The sequence below is a fragment of the Chrysemys picta genome, chromosome 3 (assembly GCF_011386835.1).
Source record: "Chrysemys picta bellii isolate R12L10 chromosome 3, ASM1138683v2, whole genome shotgun sequence".
NCBI classification, from domain to species: domain Eukaryota; kingdom Metazoa; phylum Chordata; order Testudines; family Emydidae; genus Chrysemys; species Chrysemys picta.
Genome location: NC_088793.1, coordinates 84,191,857 through 84,218,636, shown reverse-complemented (window position 1 = coordinate 84,218,636; position 26,780 = coordinate 84,191,857). Strand labels below are relative to the sequence as shown.

The following is a 26,780-nucleotide window of genomic DNA, read 5'->3' as shown; positions in this document are numbered from 1 at the left end:
CACCCTCAGGACTGCAGTCGTGGCCACACAATAGCTTTGCTGCCATTTCTCCCTAATCTCTGTGCAATACTCCTACAGCAAGTTTGGTTACTTTTTTTGGTGCAGAAATCAGGATTTAGTTTTATATATATTAGAACCCAGGGACCCCAGAGCCTGCAGTTAGTGGAAAAACTGGAATAAGAGACTTTATAAATGTGCCTGGGTTTGGGTTTAGCTGCTTTTTTGGTGGGAATGAACAATCCTGAGTCAAGGGATTGCTACTGAGAATGCTATGCCCTCTCCTTCTTAGTGTCTCACCCTTGGGCTAAATAATTTCTTCAGTATAGGCTCGATCCAATGAAGCCTATGTAAATAAGCATTCTCATTGACTTCAATGGGCTTTGAATCAGCCCCCCCCCCCACACCACATCAAACAAACAAAACCCAACTGTATTTAGATACATTTAGAAGTTATTTTTTCCCTCCAGATTTCTAGGTTTAAATGTCTGAAATGTAATAGAATAACAACAACAACAAAAAGCTGCACATTCAACGTAGAGATCCATTATGCTTTATTTACATGCGGCACCATCTCTTTTACAAACTAGATTACAATTTAAAAAGGAATACACAAGGCAATATCTACTAACACCAAGTGGAGTAAGCACTGCATCTCTACTTCATTTGGAAAGGGAAAGATTTTAAAATCAAACGTGTTTCCAATCTTTGTGTAGTAAGGTAGTATATTCATCCAGGGCAGAATCTAATTTACAAAATCCTCGGTAAGAATGCAACATGAAAGTGCAAGAATGCCTAAATTAAAAGTATATACTGTTCAATTCTTCAGTATATAAAGACAGCCATGCATAAAGGCTGTGGATTTCATATTTTTCCAATTTATATGGCTTGACATGGTGAAACAAAAACAGATAAAACAGTTTTACAGATACTGTATACATGTTATTTTCCAATCATGCAACTTTTTTTAAAAAAAAAAGTTTAACATGTGAAGCCAAAACGTACAATCGTTCCCCCCCTCATATTAACTAAATGCATCTGGTCCTCCTGCACATGTGCTGGCATTTCCAGTGTACATTATGTACTAAAACAATTATAGGAGACTGATTGCCAAGCAATGACATAATTTTAGAGCAATATATGTCCTAACATTTAGCTCTGTAAAGCAGTAATACAAATATTCCTGGAGTTAGGTAGTGGCCTATTAACCAGCTATTTATATGAGAAGATATTTCACAAAGAAAATTAAATAAAAGCAGACTTGTCTAAACTGCATAAGCATTACCCTTTTTAGAATGTTTTAAAACACAAAATTTAAACAATAACCTGTGCATATGTTCTGAGACTTTATCTGTTGGGCATGCTTTTGTGTGTGTGTGTGTGTGTGGGGGGGGAGGTTAATGCTCAAAAATATTCCTGGAACCAAGGCCAAAGTTTCAAAAACGAGTTTCTGAATCCATACTTTGGCACCTAAATAAGTGATTTGCAAAGGTGCTCAGTCCCCGTGACTGCCACTGGATTCTCTACGAGATGTGACTATTCTGCACCTCTGAAAATCGGGGCACTTTTTATGTACCTAAATGTACATTTTGGCCTGGGATTTTCCAAGGGGTCTCAATGAGTGAGGCACCCTACTCCCACTGAAAAGCAATGAAAGCAGAGCACCTAACTCCCTTATGCCCCTTGAAAATTCAAGCCTGAGGTGCTTAACTTCACATATTTAAGTTTGAAAATGTTGGCCACCAAAATTAGAGAGAGAAAAAATCTATACGTTTTTCTAGTCCATCCCTCCTCAGGTAGTGCAGGTTTCTCCCCCCCCCAACACTAGGGGCCCAAAACTGCACTGTGGAAGCCAATGAGAGTTTTGTCATTAACTTCAGTGGGAGCAGGATTAGGCCCCTTATTTGCTTGTGCTTTGATTTTGATTTGTTTGGAAGGTTCTATAACTTCTCTGCCATTGATTGAATGTCTCTGAACCTACTGGTTTTTCTTCATTTTCTAAAAAAAGTGAACCATATTTTGTAAATCTGACGTAACTCCACTGATCTCATGGGAGTCACGCTGCATTAACACTGCAGTAACAAAGTCTGGCCCAGTATGTTCAAACAAGCAGTCTTTCCCTTCCATTAGACATATTAGTTCCGTACCAAGAAAAAATAAAATGACTCGTCTTTGTCGCCGTAGTCATAATGTCAAAACAGAACTTTGCTGGTATTAAGAAAGGACTCTAACAACCCAATCCTGCAATCCTTATACAGGCAAGCCCATTTAATGGGAGATTTCATCTGAGTAAAGACTGCAGCATTGGACCGTATCTCCTTATGTGCAACTGTGAATGATTGGGCAAATCCTGGTCACTGGCATAAATCCTGTCCTCCAAAATGGGTACAAGCAGGTTCTGCCTGCAGTGGAAGAAGAGGTGCAGTTCTGCTGCAGTGTGGGGCTGCAGGCGTTGACTATCTGAAGACGCGGAGCTCACCTCCAGTATGTACTGCCCAGAAGGGATTTGGGGATGGGGCAGAGTCAGTGGATCCGATGGCCGTTCCCCGCTGCAGAGGGGACACACAGGCAAGGCAGTGCTAAAGCTATTCCTGCTCTGATGCTGGAGTACCAGCTATGGAGTGGTGGATTCCTTGTTCCTGCTCCCAAGAAGATCCCTAGAGCACAGCCCGGGCGCTTGGATTGTGCATCAGGGAAAGACAGTGCTGTAAATCTGTAGTAACTCACTACCATCGATTAGTCCAGATTTACATCATCGTAACTTGAGAGCAGAATTTGGCCCAATATGTTTTGTTATTCTACTCTATAAAGTGGACCAAATTTTCTGTTGGCACTATCCCATTTAAGTTACATCAGCAGACAGGTCGGTCCAATATTTCTCCCAAGAAATCCAAATAAAAAAGGTGCAGTCAATAGATATATATGGTAGGTAGATACAGTAACATAATCCTGTACTACCTATGTATTTGTAACCTGCCTTAAATTAGACTGTGTGAAAGGGAGATCTGCTGCTTGCTCTACGACTGCACCACGATGTATTCCATCCTTCAGTGGACAATAGATAGTTCAACAAAATGTCACACCAGAAATAAACACAAAGCCTGCTTTGTACCAGAGTACTTGTGTACAGCCCTCCTATTAATCAGAGAGTGAGACTTTAAGATTAAAAATTGTCAATCAGCAAGCATAATACCACAGAAGACAAAGAAAGAAAAACACCCTCAGTTTAATTCACATTTAATGATGTACCAAAAACCTGACAGATACTGTTATACACACCGAGTACAGTGAAGGCTTGCAATAAAGCTCTTTACTAACTTTGGTAAAAGGTGCCTGCATCTGGACTCCTGTAAGTGAACTGACCCCTAAAACAGATGACTGCTGTACACCATTATCGTACTGGGTAGCTGGTTACCCGAAATATCACCTCAAATGGGAAGATCAGTAATGTGAATCATCAACTAATTCTGATGATAAAGAAAAAAACAATAAACTAGTCCCTGCCATTGATAAATAGACCACCTTAATTTAAAAAAATGTTGTTTCATTTAATGAAAATGATAAACTCTTAGCTGCTTGATATGCTATGGGTCTACTATAATCACAACTGCACAGAGTTTACATATTCAGTAAAGGGCAGGATGAAATCAACAGGTTCATCTATAAAATAGAACAGCACAAGCATGAGGAGGTTACAATACAAAACAAATTTTCCATCACACTAGGAGCTGTTATTTCACCAATATTACTTCAGGGAACTGGAAAGTAAGGAGCAAGATGGGGCCCACAAATGTGTGTGTGAGTTTGTGTGTGTGTATGCGTGCATGTTGGGTGGTGGCGAAAGGGAGTCACTCTACATTGCATGGTACATGTGTCAGTGGGAACTCATGCACTGAAACTTTGGGTTAAAATGCTAGCTTGTTTTCCTAACATCCATGCATAATGATCCATTTCTGTACATAATAAAATATATTTATATATTTATATGCATAATGCTTTTATGCAAAGAAAAAAGTCTTCATATATCACTTTGGAGAAGTATGTATACACTGTCCTATTCAGAGCGTCTTCATACCAAGTTCTTATGTACCATTGGTGTTTCCTCCTCTTTTTTCCTCCCCCCCCCCCAAAAAATAGTAATAAAAAGTAATCAAGCTTTCCAGATTATAGAGAGAATCTATACAGCAGCACCATACCTTTTATTCATTATTATTCATTCATTGTTATTCATTTTACAAAAGAAACCCATATAAGCAAAACATATAAAACTGCCTTGTCTTTCAGTGTCATTTATCCAGTTACTATCTAAGCTTATATGAAAAGCCATTTGTATAGCATTACTTTCTTGCCTTTCCCTCTACAGCTTCTTCTTTCAGATTGGGTTACGCATAGTGAGAAGGAAAAAATAATCAAGGATATGTATGTAAGAAAAATCACTGATGTAATAACTTACCCTGCAGTGATCTGCATTTGAACTTCTGATGACTCTACTGTAAGTCACTGTTGATGCATATACTGTAAGTTATCTTTTCTGCAATGTCATATATTTTACTTCCCTTTCCTTTTTAAACCATTTCCTTACAAGTGGTTACATTCAACCTGTGTTGGGTGGACAGCTTATCTTATTACTTGTTTTAAGATCAACCAGTTTCCAAACTGCTGAGGCAGACTAATTCTATTCACTGCAACCATTAGGGCAGCTCTGCTAACATAATGCAATAGGTGAGATCGATCAAATCAATCAGGTGCTGAATCAGTAAACACTATGAAATGGCACCCTCACTCAGTCCTTACAAACACTGGACAGGACTGGCAACTAGCAACCTTGCTAGTTTCTCTTGTTATATAATCAACTCTGGTTTGATGTTTATGGAAAAACAAGGTATGTACCATTAAATTGAAGAAAAGATTTGAAAAAAAGTCAAAAAACAAACAAACAAAACCCACAAGCCATCTCTCTCTGGACTTCAGTCAGTTGCTTGGTGTAATGAATGCTACATACTCAGGTAGTGCTGATGTCTGAAGCTATGTTGGGTAATGGTAATTAGTATAGCCTTTCATTGTGCATACACTGTATTTCAGATGCACAAGGAGAGAAAGAGAAAATGGTTAAAACATCTTTAAAAAAACAAACAAACTGAAGGTTAGAGGGGTGAGATGGGGAAACCCCCCAAAATAGAAGCCAAATTAAAATAACCCATAAACCATTAATATATCGAAACACCACATACTCATTGACAAATAACTACGGTAAAGGCTACACAGTGTGTTCTCAACAGGATGGCGCTGAACATTGTCTCCACAGTAGGTGCTTGACCATCCCATAAAAGGAAGATTTTGCATACTTTAGAACGAGTTCAATTCCGAAAAAGGAGGCTCTTCGCTTGGATAAGGGGCCCATTAACAGTCTCTGCTTCATTAGGAAAATAATGCAGGGTTCACAAAGATCATAAGCTGTAAACGGTATCACTGTCCACTTGCTGACAGCAGATTTGGCAAAGGGTTCTCTCTTTAGGTCTCATGTCAGTTTAAGGGCCTGGAGAGGAAGAAGGAACAAAAGAAAAGAAAATGAGATTATTAGGTGTAAAAAAATAACCCACCTGAAATTAACAGACAACACTAACCATTTGGAACCAGCAAGCTTAGCGCTCTCTTGCCGGAAACATGGTGCACTGTATAACAACCCTGAGCATCAAGCAAGTGCTGACTTCTGGCATGGAAGGATTAATGTGCAATTGTTTACAGGTTCAGCAGCTCCCAAAAACTAAACAACCCCCCCTAATTAAAGAACACTATGGATCAAGTCTGAATGACAGAAACCTAATCAGGAGACAAGTTGGGTAAGATAACTTTTACCAGAAGAATTTGGTCCAATAAAAGAAATTACCTCACCCACTTGGTCTCTCTACCATCCTGGGACCAACATGGCTACAACAATACTGCAGGCAACCTAATAAAGCTTCTACAAATTCAATATATTTCCAGATGGTTGGTGGAAGGATCCACCAGAGTCTACCCATTCCTCTCTACCATCCCTTGTGGGTCTTCTCAACATCACCAGAGGGCTGGACACAACTTCTGTCTGAGTCAGACAGTAAATACCACTACAGGCATCAGCTAGAGCACTGGTTCTCAAACTGTGGTCCGCGAACTCCATTCAGGTGGTCTGCGGATAGTTCTCTCTAAGGTGCACGCCTGGGCAGCCGCACATGAGACAAGGAAGGGCCACCCACCTAATTAGTGGAGCCGCGCAAACATGGCTTCACTAATTAGGTGCCTGGATCCTGGAGAAAACGCACATGTAAGGTGAGATGGTGGCCTTGGGGGGAATAGGGGTAGGTGGGAGGGGGCAGTTGGGTGAGAAGAGGGGGTGGGGGGAATTTGGGACCTGCAGGGCTGCGGTGGCCAGAGAAAGAGGTGACTTTCCCCAGCTCCAGGGCTGTGGCTGCCAGGGAGAGATGGCCCTCCTTCCCAGCCTCAGCTATGTGACTGCTGTGGTTGGGGAGAGACCTCCCTCCTTCCCAACCTCAGCTCGGGAGCTGCTGCGGTGGGGGAGAAACCCCCTTCCTTCCCAACCTCAGGGTCTGCCATGTCGGGGGAGAGAGGGCACATCCATCGCATTAGAAAAGTAAGACTACTGATATTAAAATATGAGTTGTGTGCTTTTATTTGTAGAACCAAAAAATGTTAATTATTATTAAGTTTTTGTAAACAGAGCTAACTATAAATCTTTGGCTGAAAGCGCTAACAGTACAAACAACACTTGGAAAGATCATTAAGTGGTCCGCCGAGACCCTCGGCAATTTTCAAGTGGTCTGTGAAAAAAAAAGTTTGAGAACCACTGAGCTAGAGGATGCTGCCAAAGGGAAACACGAGTTGCTCCCTTCCTCCCTGGGATTGAGGGTGCTGCTTCGTCTGTACTTCTGGCCTCTGCTGGTGAAAGGAGCAATGAACTAAAAGCTCAGGCCCTGAACTCTGACCTCCCACATGGCACAACATGCCACCCCTAGACCAACAGGTAAGGCCCTACAAATTCAGTGTTAATCAAAAACATTAAGGGCCACATCCTCAGCTACAGCTGAGGAGCACACAGAGCAAGTTGGGGTGTGCAAGGTAGCATAATGCTCACCTCTACACTCCCCCAGTGCTGGAGCTGCTGTACTGTATATGCAGGGCTAATCCCCAAGCATAAATGACACTGATAGATCTTAAATTAGTTATTGGAAAAGACCTGTATGTCATTGTGAAGAGCTCAATGAAAACCTCTACTCAAAGAGTGCAACTGTGGTCAAAAAAAGGAAACAAAAAGTTAGGCTACATAAAGAATGAGATAGAAAATCATACAGAACATGTTCTAATGCCATTATATTAATGAATGGTATGCCATCACCTACTGTACTGTGTTCAGTTATGGTCACCCGATCTGTAAGAAATTGCAGAGTAATCATGTTTGTGAGAACAAGAAAAGCTAAAGTAACTAAAAAGCTAGAAAAGACCAGTTTGGACTAACACTAACCCTGTAATGATGGGAGAGGAGAGTTAACACGGAAATGAGAGACTAATAAGTATGGATAAGAAAAGATATCAAAAAGTTATAAATAAGTTTGTGTAACAAAGGGAAGTTGAAGCTGTATTGTCAGGTGCTGAAGGCGACTGTGATGAGATCGTCCTCATCAGCTTTCCACCTATAAGTAACTGATCACTACTCACTGAGTGTTTTGCCTTAACAAATATTGGTTAGACCCATCTGCGGAGTAAGTGAACCTTAATCCAACAATTCAGAGAAAGGAGATGAAAATAATTAGAAATATGGGGAGAATTCTATACAGATGGAGGCTGAAAAGACACTATTTCGTTTAGGGAATATGAAGGGACATGCTAGAGGTATATAAAATTATGACTGGTACAGAAACAGGGGACAATTTTCAAAGCCACTTAGGGCCAGATTTGTAAAGGTATTTAGGCACATAACTATGCAGTGGAATTTTCAAAAGCACCAAGGTGCCTATATGTATTGCTAGGGGCCTAAACACTTTTAAAAATCTGGCCAGAGGTGATGTTTGAAAAGGGGGTTTAGGCTCCTAGTTCACATAGATGCTTTTGAAAATTTACCCAACACAAATTATTTAGCGTTTTGTGTAATAAAAGAACAATGGGGGCATTTAATGAAACTGAAAGGCAACAAAATGAAAACTGATAAAAGGAAATGTTTTTCCGCTCTGAAACATCTGGTCTTGGTCACTATCAGGCAGGAGAATGGACTAGATGGACCACTGATCTGATCTGGTCTGATCTAGTTTGGCTATGTTCCTTATTTCCACGGTAAGTAATAACACAAAGGAGATCAACCAGTGAACTAGAATGTTATCATCAAGTGACTGTCTCTGGCTGCTAGAATCGCCTTAAGTCTCCACCCTCTCAGTTGACAGACACTGATCCTATAATAACATTTTACTAAAATGACCTATTCCTATACTACCAAATGACTGACAGAAATTTAATTCTGCCTCTTGGTTACTGGAGCAAGAGAACGACAGCTGCTCCCTGTACCATTACAGGAGAACTTCATTCTGAATGCCTTGGAAAGCAGATGAATTATTGTTTCACTCAATCAAAATTTGGCTTTATCCTTAATAATATATTTTTTAGGTAGACTATATTTGATGAATAAGGGGATTTCTGCATGGATAAACATATTGATTTTTTCATTTCTAAAGAGTAAATGAACGTCTGCCATTCAGTAATTTGGCTGGCTAGCAGGGATTCCATTTAGTAAAATGTGCGATGATGCCATAACACAAGGTCATTTGATGAAAGTGAGCCAGGTCTAGTACCTGACAATATAATCTGGGCAGTGATTTATATAGCACTAGAAGCACACACCCTTTTCGGTCTCATCACCCACACTTTTCATTCATTCCTTGGTATTGGTGGGGTTGGAAGCTTATCGCCTTCTGTAAATGCTAATTCATTACAGGAGAAAGACTCACTCCTCAGCATCAAGATCCCTATTTAGCAGAGCATTTAAGCATATGTAAAAAGTCCCACTGACTTCAAAAGGGACTATTCACATACGTGAAAAGTGAAGCATGTACTTAAGCATCAAGTCTTAAGTAAATTACTCAGCATTTACATTAAAAAATATTTCAAAATTGTATTGAGAAAGAGTAGGAACAAAAGAGAAAATACTAGGGATAGACAATCACATATCTAATTTTTGTAATTTGCACCATCAAATATTCTTCGGAGACTAACAACAATATCCTGGACAATATAAAGAATAGCTAGAATGAGGCTTAGCAAAGAGACAGTGTTAAATAAGAGAAATAAGCAGCTAAGGTAGCATCTGTCTGGATTGTCACTAACAAAAAGAAAGAAGTAGGTTAAATTCGTAACCTTTAGACTTTAACATTGTCCCATTACAGTTTATCATATACATAGACTCGTCCATGATAAACTTGTTAGCTTTGAGTTAAGATGACTAGATTGCAATATCCCATCACTAAAACACAGGGAAATAAGCAGCTACATCATTCAATACTCCATCCACCCCTCTGCTGATCAGTTCTCCTACTCAACTGTAAATACCAATAGGCTTTCTTTCCTTTTCACCCCACCTCCCGCATCCCTGGGAAGTCCTAGCCCGCTCCTCAACAGGCGTTCCAGTCTGATTCCGGTCAGTCAGTCAGCGTGGGACCCCATCTGGAGAACCACAGAAGTTTGCTACAGAGATACAGTCTCTGAAGACAAGTTGGTCGATCTTCAATCGAGGCATCGGTAGCTGTCCCGTCCACACCATTTCCCAGTCCTTATTACTTATGGAGACAGGATGAGAGGAATAATTAAAGCTGAAGTGTGAACAGATGTAACCAATGCAAAAAAAAAAAAAAAAAAAGGTCTAATGGAGTTAGGGCAGGGATGGAGGGCACCTGAAGAGAAGGTCTGAAATTGGCTGGGTTTTGTGGCAGGGATGGGGAATCCATGTAGGTGGGTGGGTAGTGGGCCCGAGTAGCAGAAATCTTAGCTGACTCCCTGGACTCCTGCCCATTTGTCCCCAGCCCAGTCAATTCTCTGATTTCTATGGGTAGGTGGGCTCCATACTTCCATGGGTTTGGCAGAATTTCCAATAGGGAGCATGTCTGAATGTTTCCTGTGCAAACAGAACATTCAATGATCCTTTGAAGAGTTTCTGTGCCAAATTTGGAGACTAAATTGAACCAGTAAAGCGTGACAACGAGGGATTTCAGTCTCACTGTTAGTGTAAATCTCAGTGCACCCTTCACTACAGAGTTAATACCAACAACTCTGTAATGCGCACACACGCATGCACGCCCCTGTACTAAATTCAGAACCAGTGTAAGCAGATGTAGCAGCTTTGCTAATGATAGCTCTGATTTTGGCCCACTGCACACAGAAGTCCACAGTAAAGAAGAGGGTCACTGGACTTTTTCCATAGTGGTGTGTAACCTGTACCAAACAGGAATGTGTATGTGTATGCGTGCCTGTAAGCAATATTAAAAAAATAGTGGCCATTTTTAAAAATTACTGACTATAAATTCATTTTGACTATACATAGCTCAAGACTATTTTCTGTTCTATAATACAAAATTAACATTTTGAATCCTAGATGATGGCTCTGTTAATTCCACTAGGTAAAGGTACAAGGTAATCAATCAATCAATCAATCAAATGCTTCAGTATTTTCAAATTATTTAACTTGCAAGTGACAGTGTGGCAGACAATGCACAGTCCTTTCATTCTGCCCCCTCCTCCTCCTGTCTTATTCACCCCAGCTTCCACCTCACAGGTTATGAACCACTTCTCTTTGCACTCTTTGTGACTTGGTTGTTTGAGATGGGATTTCCCTCTATGCAATAACATTTAATTTACCACAATATAACATCATTCCACCACTATTAAGATGGAATTAAGTCCCTCAAGCCCTGATCTCAACTCAGGCACCAAGAGGGAAACTCTAAAGCATTACCTAATGCAGACTGCTTTCCCACTTTGGTTCCCACTGGTGTTCATTATGCTGCACTGGAAACTTCTTCAGAATAGAAAGGTGACGCACTGATGTTCCCCAAGTGCAAGGCACAGCAAATGTGCTCCTGCTGAAACTGGATGTGAGTTTATCAATAGGGTAACCATAACAATCAGTAATACAATCTTTGTAAAAGAAGAGTTCTAAGGGCCTTGAAATAATTATGATCTTGGAATTGGACTACCTGGAACTGGAACAGACTAACATTTCCTATGCCAGGGAACCTAGAAACAACTTCCTAATTAACGTATGTGATTAACTAGAGTGCCTTTATTGTGAAAATGTCACATCTCATAGGTTTCCATTACAGACATTAGTATCTTCAGTGGGTATTTCTACCTGGAGGTTGAACATTACTATAAATTCTTGTTAAGTAATCTGCCCAGAGAACGAGGTGGTGGGAAACGCTGAAGCAAACCCCTGTCCTTCAGTGGCATATGTCCATGAATTCTGATGCATTTGCATACTGTTCTGGTGATCACTGTCATTTGTGTAGCTATATACAAAATAAAAGAGCTTGTCTCACTGCTGCATGGAAAGACAACAGAATCACTGACATTTTGTGAAACTCAATTATTAAATATGATAGCACAGGAAGCTTGTTTTACTAATCTTTGATTTCAAATCTCTTTGTGGTGGACAAACATGCACAGGGGCAACAGCTTGCTTGAACGGCTACAGGCTGAATTTTAAAGGATTTGGAGAAAAGGGAGCAAGCAGTAAACCACAGAACCTGTTGCTCAAAGTTTGCACCATCTTCATTTAACTTACAGATAATTCTTTCCTCTTCAAAACATAAATAATTGGACTGGTTTTAAAATGAAAAATATTTGAGCATATTTGTTATTTTCCTCACCGGTGATATATTTTCACTATCTACTCTTTTGGAAAGGTGTTAGATTCAGGGAAAAGCTGTAATATTTTATTCTGAATTATTCCAGAGATACTTTTCTTTGCGTTTCACATTAACATTCTGTCCCTAATATTCACAATTCCAATGACGAATAATACCAGCTAATTATTTTGAACTTACTACGGAAGACAACTTTTACGGCTGTGGCTTCTCTGATGACATAGTGTTGCTACATGACAGTCTGCCTGACAGAATAAAAACCAGGAATCCTGATGTCATGACACGGTGTGTCATAATGACATTGCACTGACATATCACACTGCATCAAAATGACACTGTGTTGTAACATTTTGATTTGGCAATGCTTTATGGCATCTGAAAGTTATATTGGGATCTGTTAATGTTCTGCAAGGGACAACTCCTTCAAAATTGGGACAATCCCAGAAAGAAAGATGGGTGGCAATTTTAAAGATCTCCTTCAGAGGGCCTGATACTTCAGGCATACTCCTACCCAAGTAGGTTTTCTTCCCCTGAAATTTTACTCATAACAGTTTTGCTTTTTTCCAGTTCAGAGAGCCAGAAAAACAGTGTAGGGGAGATGGTGTTAAGCGGAACACAGGACTACGGGAGATGGGAAGGTCCTATATTGGTATTTACACATGCATGTGGAATATGAAAGTGTAACCCTATCTTTTGCTGCTATTCCAAAGCAATAGCATTGTAGAACATACCATCAAAGCATCAATTAAAGTTCTGATTAATATTTCAGAAATGTATTTCACTGAATGTAAGATATTGCACAGAAATAAGCTTATTCAGGAGGTCACTCTCAAACTAAAAAACAAAAGAAAACATCCAAGTCACTACTGTATCTGTCCTCACCACAGGGGGCTAGGATTTGGTACCTCCATTTCTGAAGCTGTGCTCAGCCATGCATGCAGGGATTGGTTTGTTTTGTACTTTATGTTCACCCGAACTATGCATATGAGCATCTTGAGGGAGCTTTCTGAAATTAAAGACTTGCCCAGAGCTACAGTAAATACACATTATTCTGGCACATCACACCAAAGAAATTCTACTTTCTTTCTCTTTATGGAAGAAGATATTCTTTGTCATTCCTATAATAATAATTCTTATTCTTGCATAGCAGAATCTCATTGCATTGGAAAAATAATTAAATATTGGACTTCATGGTGTATGAAGGCCCTTCCTTTCATGTCCCCCATAGACAACAGGGCTTTGTATATATAACCTGTTGTAGATAAATAATCATGAAGAAATTATGGCCTGTTGTGTGTATTTCACAATTTAATTTGAGTTAGGTAATAAATAATAATACTTTACACCTTTACAACACCTTATGAGGATTTTAAAGTGCTTTTAATTAACTAGATCTCACAACACCCTCTGAAGTAGATAAGGATCAACATACCTATTTGATAGATGAGGAAACTGAGACACAGATAAGGTAAGTGACTTGCCCATGGTCACACGGTTAGTGAGTGGCAGAGTTGGGAAAAGAAACAAGCAATTATGGAAGCAAAATGTAGGTTCTGATTTCCGTAATGTTTTTGGACCTGATACTGAACTACTCAATTCAGTGGGAGTTTTGCAATTGATCTGAATAGGAGCAGAATCAAGTACTTTACAGATAATTCAGGATCATATCTACTACACCTCTACCCCGATATAACGCTGTCCTCGGGAGCCAAAAAATCTGACCATGTTATAGGTGAAACCGTGTTATATCGAACTTGCTTTGATCCGCCGGAGTGTGCAGCCCCGTCCCCCCGGAGCACTGCTTTATCGCGTTATATCCGAATTCGTGTTATATTTGGGTCGCGTTATATCATGCTTGAAGTGTACTATGAAGATATCATTGCATTGTGGCCAGTATAGAAACTTTGTAAAACAAACTGCTGCATCAGTTTTTGCAAATGTAGATACGTCAATATGCAGTTCTGTTTGATTTCCAGCAGAAGTACTGTAATATATTTAATTGTTTCTTAGAGACATACACCAATATTTAATCTTCTATACTGGCCTGTTTAAAAAGGTTTAAGTACAAGACATTATGTCTCTACAATATCCGAGAAGCCTCTGATCTTACAATTCGATGGGCAGAACTCTGCCTTTCCCCCACAGAGCTATACGGGGGAGAGCAGTGGTATCAACCGTGGGTGAAATCCTGGCACCATTGAACTCAGTGAGAGTTTTGCCATTGACTTGGGTCAGGATTTCAACTTGCATGTTCAGCACTACTGGCATTCTGCAGTTGCAGGGCACAATGCTGCTGACCAAACATACAGGTTAGTTATTTGGAGGAAGAGGATTTAGATATGCCCGCAAGATAGTGAAATCATGCCCTGCATGAGACATTGTGTGCTAGCTGGCATGGCAGATAATTCCTGTGTTCTCTGGAACATGAGAGAGAGATCAGATCTTGCTACATGTGTTAATGGGAAGAGGAAGTGGTATCCTAGTGCCTCTATGAAGTAGAGGGAAGGATTTTACTACCACTTTTGTATCTGAAGAACAAATGCCACTTTTGCAGTGAGAAGGTAAAAAGTATCTTGCTGACCGATAGCAGAACTAGACAGTGAATTCTGGATTATATTGCAATAGAAACATGAAATCTACTCTTCATTACTCCACATGTATTTACTGATAACTTGCTTTTCCTCTGTCAGATTAGGGTAGTGAGCATCTCTTTAAAATGATCCTTCCTGCCATACAAACTTCCCATTTTCTGCTGAAGTTAATTGAAAACGACAGGTCAATAAGCCAAGCAAAAATCACTAAAAGGAAGGCACGCCCTATGAATATAGTAGAGGAAAGGTACAATCCCGTCTATCCAAGCTCCATAGGGGCAGAAACTCAAAAGGAAATGCGACAGAGAGAAGGTTCTCCCACTATATCAAATTTCTCTAGCCCTTCTTGAAATCAATGACTTTTCTGTGAAAATCAGGAAAAGAAGAATTTTGAAACAAGGCAATATAAGAAAAAAGACTGGAGAAAACATTAACCTAGAATGAAAACGTGCATAAATACCCACTGTTCTTTCTAGAATAATCTGGAAAGGCATCTTTCTCTTGAACTGATCTCAGACCTTCAGGGCTACGCCGTGACCTCTGTGAAATGAGTTTAGTGCTCTCAGTCCAATTACCGCTCAACAGATGTCCACCGCACACACCCCACACCTGCCACCCTAGCTGGCCATCTCAGTAGAAAGACCAAGGATTAAATGCTCCTGAAGACTGAGGGCACAATTAATAGGCTTTCTTATGGCATTCATTATTGTAGTATCTGTGTGGGGAAGCTTGAACTGCTGCGGTCTGTGCGGTACCTGTCTGTGAACATAATGAACAGCAGCCTCCAGAACTGTCAATTCATCACCTTAATCAAACACAAAATTCACATGAAAAAGTATTTTTTAAAAAAAGACCGATCTTGGCCTTAACTCAGTTGGATGACTCTGAGTTTCTAAAATAAACCTCTATGTGCTTGATTCTTCCAGAAAATTGTGTTTTTTAAAGGATTATTTAAAAAAGGCACAATGTTCTTTAAAAAGAAATCAACCTGTAACTAACACAGTTATTAGGCAGTAGGACATTTCAGAATAAATGCTAACCTGCAGTTCTAAACAAGCACTACAGCTCATTCACACGAAAAAGAAAATTTGCAAAGACTCATTCAGTAATAAAATTGTAATGCTGTTGATACAAAGAGGAAAGCATTGGGGAGACCAACTGATACAGGCTGTTCTAAAAATATCAGTTTATGCTGTCATCTGGTGAGAGTATGTCATCGTGTAATCCTGGCATCTGCAAGGATGGCAAGTTTCTGCTAATTATTGCTCTTGAATCACATGACAAAAACATACTGTACTAAAAAATAAAATACAATCAATAAAAATAAAACAAATCCAGAAAAAAAAAAACAGGCACGTTGTACAACATTAAAACATTTCTGGTTTTGCAGCTGTCTTTTCACAACTTTATTCTACGGAGGGAATGTTGATTTTTATGGATTATTTTTCTTAGCTAATAAAAAACAACAAAAAGTAAAACCCAGTCCAACTCCAGATAAACCAACCAATTCCAGAAGTAGTGAACAATTCAGTGATTATATTTTGGGGCCTGTCACAGGTGACTGGCCCCTTTATGAGCAAGCAGGGTCCAATGCAGCTGGACTGATTACTTACTGCCCAATTAAGCTTAAGGGAAGGCACCTGGGTCTTTCAAAGGGGGAGACAGCTGCAGGTAGGTGGTTGTTGGCTGAGGCGTGCAGACACTGCAGGAAGTAAAAAGGCTCCTGCAGGGCCGTGAGTCAGCTGGGGGAAGACACTAGCAGGGAAGGCCGGTGGAGAAGGCCAAACTCCAGGCAAGAGGTGCTATAAGAGCAGGAAGCCAGACCCTCAGGAACTGGAGCAGAAGAGTGTTGGAACGCTGAAGGGAAGACAGACCCTCAGGGAAGAAGGGCTGTGCCCAGTTTGGGAATGGGGTGAAGAAATGAATTTTAAAGAGAGGACAGACATTTAGGAGCAAGGGGCTAAGTCCAACTGAAACTGGGATGAAGACTACATACTCTTTGAGTTCTATTTTGAAAGACTTTGTACAGGTCTTAATAAACTGAATCTCAGAAGGAAAATGTTTTGAATATCTGGACGGTGTGGACTTTGTAAGGAGCCCATGAGTAAATGGGAAACTGAGGCAGGTGTCAGCAGAGCCACGTTTGGCCAGCAGGGGGCGCTTACAGGACAAGTACATTCTTTGACATGGTCAGAGTCTGATATCCTTACTCACACTAAGTAGCACCTTACTCTGTAAGTAGTCCCAGTGACTGGTGGAGGTAAGTGCTATTCAGTATGAATAAGGGTAGCAGAATCTGGTTTTTGTATTTAGAAGTAATCGTGTTTGCTTTCTAAGAGCATTTAGGGACAAATCCCACCCTATCTCTGTGGGTGCTGAGCGCCCCGCCCCCCCGCGCAATATAACTGATGCCTTTCTGTTGTATCAGGCTGAAAAGAACGGAGGCAGATGCTGAGGGTGGATCCTTCCATCCTTCCTCCCAACGAGGGAATGTGCCTGGACCACGAGAACCACTTCCAGCATTAGGCTGGAGTAGTCTCCCTTGTTGCTTTGCAGTCTTAAAGGGAGGATTCCTCTCTTTTTGGACATACCTAGTGCCTTTCGGCGATCTTAGGTGGGGTGCACAGAGCCGAAATTCCCTTTAGGGCATAGTCAGCTGGATAGTTCAATTGTCAATCTTCTGGAGTTGACTGTAAACCCCATGATTTGATTGTTAGTGTAGTGTATTTATTAATGATAAGCACTTCCCTGCCATGGACCTCTACATTTTATTAATTGGAATTACAGTAATCTATAAAAAAAAATTTTTTAATAAAGGTATTTTTTATAAATGACAACACCTGGTGAATGTGATGGTCACCTGGACACAAACCTGACACATAAACGCTTGCCTGGGGTGAAACAACACTTAACATTAAAAGTACACCATCAACTCAAATTCTAACCCATTGAAAGTGAGGCTGTATCCCCCTGCCAAAACTTTTGTGGTTTACAAGAACATTTCCTAATCTTCAACATGTTTCTTTTGCTCCTCTTACTATCATCCGTAAATGACCCACAGAAACAAGTGGGAAGCTCACTAAGGCCCTGATGCTGCAAAGGGATATGGAAAGTGAATGGGACTCTCTGTTTGGGGGCATAAAGATTCACCAGCACAGAATCCCATTGATTTCCTAGATTCCTTGCAAGGTCAGACCCTGACTGACTACACAGGGCAACAGTGAAGTAGACTAGAAGCAATGTGCTGTGATATGCACAAAGTAAAAGAACAGAGAAAAGCCAATCTCTGGGAAAAGTTTCCTGAAATATGAAGAAACTGACAGCACAGTTTAGAGTAAAAATAAAAACACCAAACAAATGTCTATACATTTTTACAAATAATGTACTGAATGCAATAGTTAAGCACCCAATCCTGCAAGGTGCTGAACCTCTCCAGTGAGGTACTGAATACCAATGGGAATTGAGAGCATTTGTAGCAGGTACTTACTGCATTGAAACTATATAAATTATGGAGATATACCTATCTCATAGAACTGGAAGGGGCCCTGAAGGGTCATTAAGTCCAGCCCCCCTGCCTTCACTAGCAGGACCAAAGTACTCATTTTTGCCCTAGATCCCTAAGTGGCCCCCTCAAGGATTGAACTCACAACCCTAGGTTTAGCAGGCCAATGTTCAAACCACTGAGCTATCCCTCCCCCCATATATAGTTTATTACATGCTATAATCATGCCTTATTCAGATTTTACTCAATCTTTCTCCATGGACGTTGCTGCGGCAATGTGCTGGCTAGTAACTTAGATATAAATCTGTAGTCATTGCTACCTACCCAACCCATACGAAAGAAGAAGAATGGGTCATCAGCATAAGGAATAAACTCAAGGCCTGAATCATGCATCCCACTGAGGGGCTGGGGACTGGACTTGAGAAACGAGCCCCTCAAGGCCTCTAAGGAACTGACCGTAATGTCATGGGAGAACAGTCTGCCCCTGGATTGGCGGATCAAGGGTCGAAATGGCCACCAGGTGCACCCTGATAGAGGAATGCACCAGGCCCTTGTTCCTTAAATGAAGCAGGTAGTCCAAGATCGACTGCACCGAAGAATGCAAAGGGGGGATACCCCGGTCGGCCGCCCAGCGGGAGAACCTTGCACACTTTGCCAGGTAGGTCTGCCTAGTCAAGGGCTTTCTACTCTTGAGGAGGACCTTCTGGACCCTGTCCAAACAGGCCTGTTCATCCGAGTTCAGCCATGCAACATCCACGCTGTGAGGTGGAGAGACGCAAGGTTAGGGTGCAAGAGTTGGCCGTGATCCTGTGACAGCAGGTCCGTTCGATTCAACAGGGGCCAGGGAGGGTTCGCTGACAAGCTTGATAGCATTCCGATTCAGTGCTGGCGAGGCCACGCCAGGGCGATCATGATGACCTGCGCCTTGTCTCTCTTGATTTGTGCTAGGACTTTACTGATGAGCAGAATCGGAGGGAACACGTACATCAGGCTTCCTGCCCATGGCAGGAAGAAGACGTCGGAGAGGGAGCCCTTGCCCAGACTCTATCTGGAGTAAAACCTGTGGTATCTCGTGTTCTGCCTGGTGATGAACAAATCCACTTGGGGAGTTCCCCACTTCTGGAAGATCATGCTGGCTACCTCCGGGTGGAGCACCCATCATGGTGAGAGGAGAAGTCTCTGCTTAGGTGAACTGCTAGATGGATTCCATGGTCGATGCAGAAGTCCCAGAGACAGAGTGCCTCTTGGCAAAGGGCCGAGGATTGCGCTCCACCTTGCCTGTTGATGTAGAACACCAAGGCCGTGTTGTCTGTGACCACTCTGCCCAATAGGTGAGGTAGGAAGAGCGCGCATGCTCTGCCTGAGCTCCTTGACGTTTATGTGTAGTGTCGACTCCTCTGGGGACCACATACCCTGGGTCTAGAGGGTGCAGAGGTGCCCCCCCATCCGAGGTGCCCAAAGCCAACTCGACTGAGTGAGGAGTGCTGATGAAGGGAACTCCTTCCAGGACATTCCCAGGGTTGGTCCACCATCGCAGCGATGTAAGTACCGTCGACCTTCTCCAGGTAGTCCCTAGACTGGGAGTAGACCGTTGCCAGCCATTGCTGCAGGGGTCGCATCCGGAGCCTGGCGTGCCACACCACATATATACACGCTGCCATGTGACCTAGTAGGCACAGGCAAACCCTAGCTGTGGCCAGGGGAAATGCGGAGACTTCTGCGATGAGGTCTGTCAATGCCCTGAATCTCTCCAGAGGCAGGAACGCCCTGGTGCAGGTTGAGTCGAGCACTGCTCCGATGAACTGTATCTGCTGTACCGGAACTAACGTGGATATTTTGTCTTTCACCAACAGGCTGAGGCAACGGCATGTGGCTAGCAGCACCGCGACATCCCCTTGGACCTGGAGTTGCCCTTGATGAGCCAGACATCGAGGTACAGGTAGATGTGGATATCCCGATTTCTGAGGTAAGCCGCCACCACCGACATCCATTTGGTAAATACCTGTGGTGCTGTCGCTAGTTCAAATGGGAGGACCACAAACCAATAATGATCGGGACCTACCATGAGCCGCAGGAAGCGTCTGTGTCCCTCGAAGATGGCGATGTGGAAGTACGCATCTTTCAGATCAAGGGTGGCATAGCAGTCTCCCGGATCCAGGGAGGGGATGATGGAAGCCAGGAAGACCATGCGGAACTTCAGTTTCGCTAAGTAGCGGTTCAAGCCCCGGAGGTCTAATATGCGCCACAGACCGTCCTTGGCTTTGGGGATTAAAAAGTATTGGGAATAGAACACCTTGTTCCTGTACTCCACAGGAACTACTTCCACCACACCGAGCTGTAGTAGACTCGCTACCTCCTGCATGAGAAGACTCTCATGAGAAGGGTCCCTGAAGAGGGGCGCGGAGGAGCGGTACAAAGAGGTGGTAGAAAGTAACTGAAGGATGTAACCCTGCACCACCATATTGAGGACCCATCGGTCCGATATTATAGACGCCTACGCAGGGAGGAAGGAAGAAAGGTGGTTGGCAAACAGAGGGGAGGAAGGATTCAGGGAACAGTCTGGTAGGTCGTCCTTGGGCATACCCTCAAAATGGGCGCTTGCCCGTTTGCTTATTGCAGGTTGAGCCTGACTGGGATGTAGACGGGGGTTGGAGGCCAGGGTGCTTCTTGTTGCCCCTGGATCTTTTGTGGGGAGGCTCCTGGCGAGGGTGGCTCCCCTGGCTCTGAAGCTGCTGCAGCTTAAACCGCTTGCGGGAAGGGCCGGGGACATACAGGCCCAGTGTTTTTAGGGTCGTACGGGAATCTTTCAGGCCCTGGAGCTTAATGTCCATCTGTTCTGCGAAACGGGCGTGCCCATCGAAAGGGAGGTCTTGCATTGTCTGCTGAGTCTCCAAGGAAAGACCAGAGAGGAGTAGCCATGAAGCCCTGCGCAATGAGATGGCCGATGCCAGGGTACGGGTGGTGGTGTCCGCAGCATCTGATGCTGCCTGGAGAGCTGCTCTGGCTGCAGTCAAGCCCTCATCTAGGATCGCCCAGAACTCATTCCTAGAAGCCTCAGGAAGGGCGCTCTTGAACTTGGTCATGGCCTGCCACATATTAAAATCATAGCGGCCTAGTAAGGCCTGATGGTTGGCCACCCGCAACTGTAGACTGGAGGACAAATAAACTTTACGCCCAAACAAGTCTAGTCTCCTTGAGTCTTAATTCTTAGGGGTATCCCCCAGTTGACCCTGTCACTCTCTGTGGCTGACCGCCTCTACCACTAGGGTATTGGGAGCAGGGTGGGTATAAAGGTACTTGTGACCCTTGGATGGCACAAAGTACTTGCGCTCTGCCCTCTTAGAGATTGGAGGCAAGAAGGAGAGGGCTTGGCAGAGGGCATTTGTAATTTTAGCAACCCCCTCATATAGGGGCAACGCTACCCTGGCCGGGGCCACGGGGCAGAGAACATCAAAGAGGGAGTCTGCGGGTTCCTCTAATTCCTCTGCCTGGAGGCCGAGGTTGGCAGCGACCCTCTTTAGCAGCTCCTGATGCTCCATAGCATCATCCTGGGGCACTGGTAGATGGGGCCCTGCTATGGCCTCGTCTGGTGACGATGAGAAGGAAGCCGGTACCAGGGGGTCCTCCGCAACCAGAGGTGGTCTGGCGGCTTGCTTGCCCACTTTCTCCAGTGCCTGAGGGGTGCCTCCAGCCGAGACCTCTTGGGCTGGAGGGGGGCGGGAGAGGATGGTAGCCGGTCTCTCCGAAGCTCTGGAGACTGAGCGGGCAGCCTGAGAGGGCTGAGTGAAGCCCCATGGGTTCCATGGGTACCACTGTGCCGGCCACGGAGTCTGAGGCCATGGGCCCAGCTGCGGTGCCGCCAACGTAGTCTGCACTGTAGGTGCCGGAGCCTGTCTCGCTACTAGGGAACCTTGCTCCGATCCTGGGCAGAGCCCAAGCAGTCGTTCCCCTGCGACTGAGATGGGGCTGCTTGGTGGCTCTGTCCCGATCGGTACTTGTCGCCCCTCCCGGAGTTGGATCTGGCTGACCTCGACGAGCATCTGGATAGGGGCCTCGGTGATGCTTGAGAGATCCGCGGTGGCCTCGGGCCAGTGATCTATGCCTCATGCTTAACGAGCGGTACCGGGATGTGGAGCGGGATCGGGAACTAGAGTGGGCTTGGTGTCGAGAAGATGTAGCTGCACGCGGTGACACCCTGGGGGATCGGCAACGGTCTGGGGAATGGTACTATTGGTCCCTTGACTTCTCCCTGCAGCGGTACCAGTGCCGCGGAGATTCCAGGTGCCGACTCCAAAACTCCTGCCGGGGGCGCGTGCCTCCAGAGGTCTGCGCCCGGTTACCGGCGAGCTGCACCTCGAGCCTCTCTGCCCTTGTCCTAGATCTGGAGACCAGATGGGGCTATGAAGGATCTGCCTGTCACGGTCAGAAGCATGACGGCTGTGAGAGGGTGCGACGGGAAGCACTGCCAGAAAGGTGGAGATTGTGGTGGTCCCAACGCGGTTTAGCCTGGTACCTGGACCCCGCAGGGGCTGGAGCGGGTGGCACCGGGAGGGATGTAATATCTTGTGCCACTTGGAGGGTCTGGGGTAGCCGGCAGGGAGCAGGCTGGGCTACACTGCTTGATCTGAGCTGGGGCCCGAGATCCCGAAGGGAGTGAAGAGGCACCGAGACAGGGCCTTGGTCCACCCCAGACTTGTCCCTCCCCTTGTGGGAAGCTGGAGACCTCCCTTGCCCCATCTTCCTGAGCTTCCTGGCTGGAGCCATGGAAGGGGACCGGTGCTGGCTCACAGACAGTACCGGTGGGGTGCTGCGCACCGATGTCACAGTGCTCAGCGCCGAATCGGAGCGCTACTCCGGCATCGGGGTAAGAAGAGACTCCATAAGGAGCGTCTTCAAGCGAATGTCACGCTCCTTCTTCGTCCTGGGCTTGAAGGACTTGCAGATTTTGCACTTATCACTAATGTGACCTTCGCCCAAGCACCATAAACAACTATTATGTGGATCACTAATGGGCATGGGCCTTTTACAGTGATCACAGGGCTTAAAGCCTGGGGACCGGGGCATGCCCCATCCCGAGACGAAGTCCCTTTAGGGACCTACTAAGTCTCTAACTTAACAAATAGGTTGAACTAAACTAGAGGGAAACTGTATACAGTAATATTAGCAAGAGGCTAAAGAGTTCGAACAAACAAAAAGCAACAGCTCTAGCTGAAGCAGCACTGGTTCCATGCACCGTCACTGGAGGCACACACACCTAAGTTGAATGGACCTGAGCAATCACTCAAAGAAGAACTGAACTTTATTTAACTGTTTATTACTAAAACACTGCCATCATAAGCAGACATGAATATTAAATTTAATGTTTGAACAGGTCGAATCCACACCTACTAATTAAGTTGCAATTTTAGAGAAAATGAGCCAGTTTCTAATCTCACCCGAGCAACATTCACTGGCATCAAATATCTCAGTAATACTATAGCGATAAGCACTTTAGAAATGTTAATAGATAAACTGGCAAACATCTACAAAATATCTAGTTGATGATGTGCAGTAGAAATAAGAATCTGTTATACATCTGAAAAAATACAAAAATACAGATGTGTTACGACAAGATTCAGGACTTAAATGATTCCTTTTAGTCCGCGTTGTCTTTTTAAAAATGGAGAATTCATTTTATGCTCATGAAAAGGTTTGGCATTATACAACAGTTAGAAAATATATCTGTCTTACATGTACTAGTGGACAGAGTTGACAGTTTCACAAACATTAGTGAAAAAGATAGTCCCACAAGTATTTCTGTGCTTTCTTCCATATTGGCCTCTATGCTTGGAACACTTTCCTTCTTCTGGTCTGCCAAGTGGATAAACTCTCCTCATTCAAATACCTTCTAAAGACTCAATTCTGCTAAAATGCCCACATATGAGTCAACAATTTATTATCATATCAGCTAATATTAAAAAAAATATAAAAAAACTAATGACTGAATCAGCATGGGAGAAAGACTAATCTTGGTAATTGTGTAATCTTGTTGCTATAACCCATACAGCACCCCATACCACCTATTCATTGCAATCCCCACTTGCTGTATCATGTCAGCTATTGAACTGTAAGATCCTCAAGGCAGGGATTATGTCTTCTGTAAATGGTGTGAGGTGCCTACCACATCTTTGGGCATTATAAAATGATAAATAATAATCATCATCAATATCAGGGTATTGCTGATTCAAACTCAGACCTGAATATAACTTAGATCAGAAAGTAAGTGAACTGTAAAATAGATAGCATTTGTTCAACCCCGTAAAATTGCCTTCTAGTCTGGCCACAAACTAGGCAAGGCCCAGTCCCAACAGGGGGAAAGAGATGTACAAATATCCATCAAGTTGATTCAGCATTCTGTTGGGGTCCTTGTGCCACTTCTCTGAATCCTACCTGCCATCCAAGGGCCTTTCTGAAATCCCTTAGTCCTCTGGTGGCTTTAGATTTTGAAAGCAATCTCTATCCTATCTCCATCTATAAAAACCTAGATAACTACTGCCTGCTGACCCTACACTTAAGGTACAAGCTTATTTGAGGGTGCCTTCTTTCTGGCCAGCATGGTAATCCCCATGACGGTGTTTACTTCAGAAAAGGGAACACGTATGGCCCTGGGACTGTCAGACTCCTTTGGCAATAGGTGCTCAACCTCTGCTTTCTTAATTTCAACTGCAGAAGCAGCAAACTTATTTTCTGCAAAGACAAAATCATCTTCTATGTGGAACATTCTCTGGGCAAACCTCTCCAATTCAAAGGGTGAAATTTATCCAAGTGTAGAGGATTTATGCACTGCTTAAGCTTTAAACATGAGTTTCAGTGGGCCTTAAGTGATCCACAGAGCTTTGTGTGGGCACAGGGGTGAATTTCACCCAGAGTGGCTTACCTGGTGAATACAGGTATAACAAATCTGCAAATAGTCCCAAAATTTATCATTTGCTATACTGTAGAGGTAATTGTTGTTTTTGGTGATGTAATACTATGTGTTACCCTTTGTAATTTGGGTAATCTACAACTATAGTTAACTGACCTTGCCAGGACTCTATGACCTAGGATTGCATCATTTTAAATGATGCATGAAGGAAAAATGAATCTCTCTAGCCAATTTTTGAGGTATTTTTGCTTTCAATTTTCAAACAAGTCAACTCAATCCCCCTGCAACTATATTATGGAACCTAGAGGAATCCGATGAAATAGAAATTTAAAATCTCTCTTCACAAGATGTTGATCACCAGCCCATGACATTCTGATATAAAGTTCCAAATGATTCTATCTTTCTAGGTGTGTTTAAGGATACCCTTTCAGTCAGTACTGTTTCCTGAGTGTTCAGTGGGTGACAACAATCATAAAACAAAGAAGAGCTGTTGTGGGACAACAGGTGTTAAGAAGAGACATTAACAATCAGTAGTACTCTTAAGAGAGGTTAGGAAATAGTGACTGAAAAATTGTCCCGATTATTGAGGGTGTTGGGGGGCACATTCAATACCTTTGGGAGGGGGACAAAAGAAATGGAGCTAAAAACTGTCTGAACGGGGGAAATCACAGATGAGTGAATGAAGTAGGAGAAAGTTTGCTGATTCTCTCCCTTTCCTTCTTCTAGGCTAAAACCAACAGCTATTATATCATGCCCCAATCAGGTTCCTCTGAAATGCTGGTCATGGTTACCATCAGAGGCACAAAGCCAGTGTAACAAAAGTGGGGAGTGTTCTCTCCCAGAAATTTCTAGAGAAACTAAATTCATAATGTTGGATTCTTTGCACATTTGCATTGACCCCATTAAGAAAGTCTTTGGATTAAAAAAATTAAAATAAATCCCACATAGGAATACTATATAGATACTAAGCATAAACAAAACAACTGTATATTTGTTCTTTCCAAAAGCTGACTCCCAAGAGATTTTGCTGGTTTATGGAAAATTTAGTACTTATATTCTATGTATATTGATAACCTATGGAAAAGATACATTTTGGTTTTGAAATCCCACTCAGCCTTTTTCATTGAGCAGATTTCATATTTGCAACGGCTGAAACATTCTGCTGAAAAGTAGTTTCTTAAGCTTTAATCTTATAAAGATTCTTTATTGAGATCAGGAAAATTGCTTAGAGTAGCATTTAATTCAAGCTCCTTATAACTATGGTGAAGCAGACAAATAATTGAAAAAGCAATGCAGAATTACTGCATAATATTTAATGTGAGACACTTTTACCAAAATAAGAGACATGAAGGCAAATTCTCAAATGGGATTGTTGAATAGACCAGGAACTATTCATAATCAGTAAATTCAGACAAAAAACCACATCTACCCTTGCACCTGGTACCAAATCAACCAATAGCACCAGGTCCTGTAATGAGAGGCAGTGACAGGCTTCCACAGAAAAGTGGCCAGTACTCCACCAGAGTTTATATAGTTAACAAGTCTGTCCTCTGTAAAGAAAGTCGTTTCACACACAACTACCAGTTTCTTTATTCTGAGTATTCAGCCTGGGAAAATCAAGGCATCTATTCTTTCTATGAATGACAAAGGGCAATCTTTTATGAGGCAGCTGAGAGAACTTTGCAGATATTTCTGTGCAGAACACTTATTGTAATGTTGCCCAGCAAAGGCTCCATGTAGATATCCTTTTCGTGTAAGCAGTATAGCGATGCTACTAAAACATGGTGTGAAGTCATTTCCTTGGACACATTTTCTCAACCAATATTGTCAAGGGCATTTATTTTTGCAAGACCTGTTGGCAAACTGTGACCTTGGGCATTTTACTGTGA

At 42.9% G+C, this 26,780-nt stretch overlaps 1 protein-coding gene across 5 annotated transcripts in view; it reads right to left on the bottom strand.

Annotated features, from left to right (window-relative positions):
* Positions 1–534: 534 nt before the first annotated feature.
* Positions 535–26,780, bottom strand: part of FOXO3 (forkhead box O3) — a 146,510-nt gene continuing 120,264 nt past the window's right edge. For 4 of the 5 annotated variants that reach the window (XR_010600083.1, XM_065590198.1, XM_005287653.5 and 1 more), the window contains one exon: positions 535–5,533. Coding sequence is in view for 1 of the 5 variants with exons in the window: in XM_065590198.1 (XP_065446270.1) it covers positions 5,516–5,533 (18 nt within the window). In the remaining 4 variants the exon portion in view is untranslated. Of the gene's footprint in view, positions 5,534–8,112; positions 9,813–26,780 lie in introns of those variants that run through there. The other variant, XM_065590197.1, reaches the window with a different exon arrangement.